Source organism: Zingiber officinale, chromosome 6A (genome assembly GCF_018446385.1).
Source record: "Zingiber officinale cultivar Zhangliang chromosome 6A, Zo_v1.1, whole genome shotgun sequence".
Classification (NCBI taxonomy): Eukaryota; Viridiplantae; Streptophyta; class Magnoliopsida; order Zingiberales; family Zingiberaceae; genus Zingiber; species Zingiber officinale.
This window is the reverse complement of record NC_055997.1, coordinates 141,952,278-141,960,162: the sequence shown is the minus strand read 5'-3', so window position 1 is coordinate 141,960,162 and position 7,885 is coordinate 141,952,278. Positions and strand designations below refer to the sequence as shown.

The 7,885-nt window shown below is 39.3% G+C and overlaps 1 protein-coding gene across 1 annotated transcript; it reads left to right on the top strand.

Moving 5' to 3' along the window:
• The first annotated feature begins 2,108 nt into the window (after window positions 1–2,108).
• On the top strand, window positions 2,109–4,776 carry LOC121995406 (zinc finger MYM-type protein 1-like). Its single transcript, XM_042549153.1, has 4 exons — window positions 2,109–2,505; window positions 2,779–3,725; window positions 4,044–4,215; window positions 4,697–4,776. Exons 1-4 carry the CDS (start codon window positions 2,109–2,111, stop codon window positions 4,774–4,776), a joined length of 1,596 nt encoding a protein of 531 aa, XP_042405087.1.
• Window positions 4,777–7,885: the final 3,109 nt, after the last annotated feature.

Below are 7,885 nucleotides of genomic sequence, written 5' to 3'. Positions count from 1 at the left end.
GAACTGTAGCTGTCACGCCCCCAAAGGAGTCTCTGTCAGACAAAAATCCGGCAGCATCTCCCCTGTACCGGTGACAATCTGAAGCATCAATACAAACAAAATACATCAGCCACATGCGGCTGGAATATTTATATACGCAACCACGCAATTATAATCACAGCCCACTCGGCTGGAATGAAACAATCACAACCACGCAGTTATATATAAAACAGCCCACACGGCTGTACTAAAAACACAGCGAAAAAATGAAAGAAAGCCCACACAAACCAAATAAATACAATGCATGTCGACACGGCTTAAACACAAATACAAGACCAAAAGAATAAGATAGCCACATGGCTAAACACAAATACAATGCCAAAAAATAAGAAAAGAATATACAAAAGAAAACAAACACTAGGTGAAATCGTCTTCAAATGTGATGTAGGACCCGACAGACAGGATACTCCGAGCGACACCAACTATCTACAAGCTACCTGAAAACATAAATGTATACATGCGGTGGTGAGTATAGGTAACTCAGCGGGTAATAGACAAGATAGTGCATGGTCCATAAACAAACATGAAGATCACAAGTATACAGTCTCAGTAGGGAAATAAAGAACATGATCATACTATCATAATCAATGCATCTGAACATACCTGACGTAATAACCAGACATAATCATAACTGACATACAAACTGCACAAACCACTACTGACATAATGATAAATACATACTCAATCTGAAATCGACGCAAGGTACAAAGATCAGTAAACTCACTGGATCTGCAACAGACACACCCGTGACACCTGTGCAATATAAATACGACTGCATATACATGTAAAATAAATGACATGTATGCAGCATGACAACCATATATGCAACAAGCATATCTCAAACAAGTGCAACAACCACAATCACATGCAACTAGTATCTACTAGGCATGTATGCAAATATATATCCACCGATGCACCGCGCATCATATGCAAATGTGTATGCATGCTCCATGGTCACCCCCGCCACCTCTCCAAACACCACGACCCCTATATGACCGAGAGGCTTGGGTCTGTGACAAACCGTACAAGCCTCACGCACGTAACCGCTATAAAGCGACTGAGGCGACAGTATACTATGTAGTTATCTAACTACATAGCTAAGGGCATGGGTGGAGCTTACATGGGCCCAGTGTGGGCAGTTGCCCACACTAGGCCCGAACAAAAAAAAATATTATTAAGATTATTTTTTTTTTTGCCCTAAATCAACCCTTAACTAAATTAATTGCTCTTCCCCTCTTCACAAAAACCTCACGACAGACAACCTGTCCACGCCGTGACGAACTGACGCCGATTCGGCGAACTGTAGAGGCCAGAGACAGAGGAACATAAGTTGAGAGAAAAGCATCGTGTGCACGACCACCGGACCACGTTGTCGGCTACACACCTGCAACAACTTCACAAACGCCTCCGCCACAAGTCGTCTAGACTCGTAGCTCATGCGGTCACGCGGTCCTTCCTCGCCGCCTCCTCTTCGACTTCATCTTCCTCGGTTCCTCCCTTAGTCCCTTGCGGCCGCACTCCATAGGCCATAGCAATTAGCAAACTAAGAAGCTTAAGGTAACTCTTAAAGTCTTAACCCTAAATGTTTTTTTTTCTTGTTTTGAACAAAAAAACCAGAGAGGCGGTGAGGCACTTCTAAGTTCTAAGTTTTGTTTCCACAACTAATATTAGTTATCTGTATATTATTTTATTTTCTACCATATGCTTACAAAATTAAGAGCTACTAATGTCTAATGTTATAGTTAATATGAAGAAAATTATTGCAACAAATTCGGTCCTGCAATGTCTGCGCGGTAGCGTACGAGTGCAACCAATTCAGTCCTGCACTTAACGACCATCGCTGCCTTGGTGTGACCGCGTTACTGCTCGGCATAAATCCATTGTTTTTATTCATTTTTATACATTGATGTTTACTTAATTGTGTTTGCTTAGTTATTATATTCCTATTATGCAATTAAGTAATAAGCATGGGTCTTATCTTTAATATTAGGTGGTTTTAGGATTTTGTTTAAGTTTGGATTGTTAATTCATTTTTTATTTTTTTATATTAGGAAATCACTATGTCTACAATGCATAGATTTTTTAAAAGAAAAACTCCAGAACCAGAAGAACAAAATATTGGAGATGTTACCGTTGGAGAATTTGATTTTTCACAATTACCAGTAGATCCTGGACTAAGGATTCCAATTTGTTCTTATAATGCTAACATTAGGGATCAAGTTCGAAGGATATATTTGCAAAAGGGCCCATTCCAACCTTCAGGTTATGAATTCCCAAAACGAAAATTTGGAGTAAGCCAATTTAGACGGTTTAATCCTTCATGGTTTAAGGAATTTGGTGATTGGTTGGAATATAGTATAGAAAAAGATGCGGCGTATTGTTTGTATTGTTATCTCTTCAAGACAACTAAGGGAAAACAAGCAAGAGGAGAGACTTTTGTTAGCGAAGGATTCACAAATTGGAAGGGTAAAGATAGATTAAATATTCATGTTGGCCAACATGATAGTGAACATCATAAAGCTTGAATGAATTGTGAAGCTTTGATGAATCAAGATGAGCACATTCAATCAATTTTACACAAACAGTCAAAGCAAATGCGAAATGATTATCGTATCCGTCTCAATGCTTCGATTGATTGTATCAGAGTTTTGTTGAGATAAGGAAATTCATTTCGGGGTCATGATGAGACTGAAGGTTCTCTTAATCAGGGTAACTTTCTTATTCTACTGGAGTTTTTAGGTGCTCATAATAAAGAGATTAATGATGTGATATTGAAAAATGCTCCTAAAAATTGCAAGTTAGCATCACCGGATATTCAGAAGGATATAGTAAGGGCCTGTGCATCTGAAACAATTAATGTTATTATCAAAGATATTGGTAATTCATTATTCTCTATTTTAGTTGATAAATCTTGTGATGTGTCAATGAAGGAGCAAATGTCAGTTGTTTTGCGCTATGTGGATAGTAGTGGGCATGTAAATGAGTGTTTTATTGGAATTGAACATGTTACTAGTACTACAACACTCTCACTTAAAGCTGCTATTGATAAGATGTTCTCTAAATATAATTTGAGCATAGCTAATGTGAGAGGACAGGGTTTTGATGGAACAAGTAATATGCAAGGTAAATTTAATGGTCTCAAAGCACTCATTTTAAAGGAGAACCCATGTGCATTTTACATACATTGTTTTGCCCATCAGCTTCAACTAGCTCTTATAGCTGTGGCCAAGAAAAATCTTCCGATTTCTAATTTCTTTCGTATTGTTGGTGATGTGGTAAATGTTGTTGGATCATCTTGCAAACGTTCTGATCTTCTTAAGGAGAAACATTCAGATTTTATTGTTGAGGCACTAGAGAGGGATGAAATTTCAAGTGGTCGAGGACTTAATCAAGAAACTACCCTTCAACGTGCTGGGGATACACGTTGGGGGTCACATTACAATTCTTTGATCAGTTTGATTTCTATGTTCTCTGCTGTCAGTGATGTGCTTGAAGTGATTTCAGAAGATGATTCTAGTTCTCCTGATCAAAAAACTGAGGCATTTAATTTATTGGAGTCAATACTTTCATTTGATTTTGCATTCAATCTACACTTGATGAAACATGTCTTAGGAATTTCGAGTGAATTGTCGACGACATTACAAAAGAAAGATCAGGATATTGTAAATGCAATGGATTTAGTACAAGTATGCAAACACCGACTCCAAAATATGAGAGAAGATGGTTGGGATTCATTTTTAGAAAAGGTTCACTGTTTTTATCAACAACATTACATTGATTGTCTCAAAATGGATGATATGCTCACACGTTGGGCACCACGTGGTCGTCCCCATCGTAATCCACCATAAGTGACAAATTTACATCACTATCGAGTTGAATTATTCTATGGTGTTATTGATATGCAACTTCAAGAATTAAATGATCGTTTCTCAGAGGCAAGTACAGAGTTGCTTCTTTGTGTAGCTTGTTTGTGTCCACAAAACTCTTTTTTGGCTTTTGACAAGAAAAAATTGTTGCAACTAGCTGAGTTTTATCCACAAGATTTCTCAAGATTTGATCTTCTCGTACTTGATGATCAACTTGAAACTTATATATGTGATATGCGTTCTAACAAAACATTTCAAGGATTGAAAGACCTCAGTGATCTTTCAGAGAAGTTAGTTATGTCAAAGAAAAGTACGATGTATCCATTGGTTTTTAAGCTTTTGACATTAGCGTTAATTTTACCGGTTGCGATCGCGATGGTAGAGAGAGTGTTTTCTGCCATGAGAATTGTGAAAGACAGGTTGCGCAATCGAATGAGTGATGATTGGATGAATGATAGTCTTATTGTCTATGTAGAGAAAGATATATTTCTAATGGTTGATAATGAAGCTATTATACAAAAGTTTCAAAATATGAAGACTCGGAAAGAACAATTGTAAGGTAATTATATTGTGATATTTGATTTCAATTGTATGCTTTGTTAACAAAAGAATTAACTTCTTGACTTAAAATCTTTACAACTCTCCTTTGAAATTAATATATTCTTTAAAAAATCATGTAGTTCTACTAATGTTGAATATGTCACATTATCACTATAAGTTTTAGCTTTCCATTTTGAATTTTGATAGCAAGTGCTAATTTGTCTGATTCATTTGCAACTATTTCTATGCAGATTTCAATGTGGATGATGCTGGCTTGATATTTGAAAATTATGAACTTTTGAGTGCATCTCATAGCCAAGAATCTGTTTGAAGATGGTGGATTAGATCATTTTTTTTATATTAGGGAGGTTAATCGGTTGGACAAGCTCATCGGGTTAGTTTTCATTTTGTCATTTGGGGTTTAATTATTATGTCAGCTTCTATGTATCATGTTCTGTTCTATTATATAACGAAACATGATTAACTATTCCTTTCTCTAGTTCTTTCCAATGAGGCACACTCAATATATATATTGCCTAGTCTATGTTGATCTTTGATTTTATACCATGCATAATTTTGCAATTATAAAATTTTAATTTTGTTTTGCTTTATTAAATATATTATATTATTGTCTACACTCAACCAATATCCTAGCTCCACCCCTGGCTAAGGGTCCCTGCCCACTCACAATTCAAGCCCCCTGACTACTGTACCCTCAAGATCCACTACTCCAGAGTGGGCGAGGCTGACAGAGTAAAAATACCGAGCAGCTGAGTAAGCGCGACAGGACACAGCTCCACTCCCAGCTACCACTCTCCATCAGTGGTACAGTGGACAACTATAAAAGACTGACGACCCTCTCAACCACAAGGGAGACTAGTCGTAGATGCAATGAATGATGAACATGATATATATATAATCATGATACAAACACCGTCATCATCCATGCAACCTCTAAACCACATAAGTGCACAACAAGAATATAATCGTCATGATACCTCCACATCCCCCCCCCCCCCCCAAACATATGTACACAACTACACATGTATAATCAACTAAAAATCTCCAATAATCCCACAAGACACATGTACATAAATACAATCAACATGTATCCTCCAGTAAACACATCAGACACGTGTATATACAATAAATATACAATCAACACAACTCCCCCAATCATCTCACCAGACAAATGTATACACAACATACAAATGGACAATCATCATATGAACACCACCAACGAGGTATCCCCTACCATACATATTGGTACATGAAACATCCGACGATCGAACCCAAGTTTTGATAATGGCAAAGGGTTCAAAGTTAAGTCTTGTTGTTATCTAACATGTTGAATGAGTGTTTCAGGAAAGTCCTGACTGCGGTTAGGCAGGTGAAAATCCTAGGGGGTGGTAACCCTAGGTCCTAGGGGGCGGTAACCCTAGGTGGAGAAAAGCCCTAGTTGTAGTTAGGCAAAGGGAAAACCCTAGGGGGTGGTAACCCTTGGTCATAGGGGGTGGTAATCCTATGCGGAAAGTCTTGGCAGGTCGATGGCTTCAGGCAAAAGTCCTAGGGGGTGGTAACTCTAAGTGGAAAGTCCTGGTGTCGCGAACCAGGTGAAAGACTGGACTAGCCGGGAAGCGGATGTCCAGCAGAAAGTCAGGAAGCGTCGAGTGCTGAGCAAAAATTCAGTCAATCTGGAGGATCGCACTGTCAACAGGTAAATCTCCTGAGTGGAGTAGGTGAGGACGCGTTCCCCGTAGAGGGAACAGTAGGCGTCGGGTCGACCTAGGATTTCCGGACGAAAATCTGAAGTCAGACCCGAATAGTCTGATCACTATCGATAATATTTTGTTACCTTATTTATGACTTTATGTGCTAACTTTGTGTTGCAGGATATTGTTTGGGACTAACATGTCTTGCAGATACAAAATAATAAAGTCTTCCCTCGAATGAACAGTGTCTGAGGCGCCTCCATGGAGCTTGGAGGCGCCTCGGGTGCAAAGCTGGAGCTGGCTGCGAAGCACCTTGGGAGGCGCCTTGAAGGAGTCATAAGGCGCCTTGGAAGGCGCCTTGGATAGGGCATAAGGCGCCTTAAGCAGATGAACTTCGACCAGTTCAAGCTTGATCCACGCGGGAGACTCGGCAGCATGGAGGCGCCTTGAATAGCCTTCAAGGTGCCTTGAACACCCTTTATAAGGGGGTTTCGAGCAGCACCTTGATTTCATCAGATTCTAAGTGATCCTCTTACTGCGTGCTGCTAAATCGACGACCCGGAAGTGCTACGACTTGACACCGACGACCCGGAGCTCCGAAACTTGTGATTTCTATACCATTGTCGGTATAACTGTGTTTCTTTTTATTGTACTTATTTGTAATACTTGTACTCTATTCGAACTTATAGTTGTTGCCACGGAAAGCGATCAAGGATCGCGGGCCTTCGAGTAGGAGTCGTCACAGGCTCCGAACGAAGTAAATTCCCCTGTGTTTGTATGTTTGTTTTTATTCCGCTGCATTTTAACTCCGATAGTTTTTGCGATTCGAAAAGTGAAAGCCACGAGCGCTATTCACCCCCCCCCCCCTCTAGCGCTTCTCGATCCAACAATTGGTATCAGAGTGGGGTCGCTTTGAACTGGTGCAACCACCATTCAAGTATTTTTTTTCGTGGCTTTGTCGTTTGTATAGGTTAAAAATAAAACCTTACACCTTTCATTTTTTCCCTCCAAAACTGTTTTTGAAAAATTAATTTTCATCTTTTCACCATTGGTTGGAATTAGCGAAATATTGCATTTTAAAAAATTTGTGGTAATATTTTTTTAATATTATTTTAATAATATTTTATTATTTTCTCGAAATTCCTGAATTACTATCTTTATTTCTCTCCCGCACTACTAATCTAAGACTAAGTCTTGGAACAAGTTTTATTGTATTTATTTTGCTAGATTATCTTTCTAAAATGGCTCATCAAGAAGGCTACAACACTGCTCGCCCACCGCTCTTCTCCGGAGATGATTTCGGAAATTGGAAGGGTCGGATGGAGGCGTATCTCCAGACTCACTTTGAAGTCTGGATGATCATCAAAACCGGGCTTCAACTGCCAACTGACGGCGCCGGCAAGCCACTACCGTACGAGAACTGGGACACAAACCTTATCAAAAAGGTAGAAGCAAACACAAAAGCAACGTATACACTTCAGTGTAGTTTAACGAATAAGGAGCTGAATCGCGCCGGCTCATTCTCAAGCGCCAAGGAGCTGTGGGAGAATCTGATTGAGCTACATGAAGGTATTCCTGATACGAAAATAGGTAAGCATGTTTTATTAAATAAATTATTTGAGCAGACTAATACTATTCCGGCCGAGGAAGGTGTTGCGTTATCTACAGGAACAAGCAAGACAAAGAAAGCACTGAAGGCAACATAGTTCGAGTCATCAGATGAATTCG

Excerpts from the sequence above, each read along its gene's own strand:
- LOC121995406 (XM_042549153.1), top strand. The coding sequence starts at position 2,109 with ATGCATAGATTTTTTAAAAGAAAAACTCCAGAACCAGAAGAACAAAAT. Across the intron at positions 2,506-2,778 it reads AGGATTCACAAATTGGAAGG|GTGCTCATAATAAAGAGATT; the intron begins GTAAAGATAGAT and ends TGGAGTTTTTAG. Across the intron at positions 4,216-4,696 it reads GTTAGTTATGTCAAAGAAAA|ATTTCAATGTGGATGATGCT; the intron begins GTACGATGTATC and ends ATTTCTATGCAG.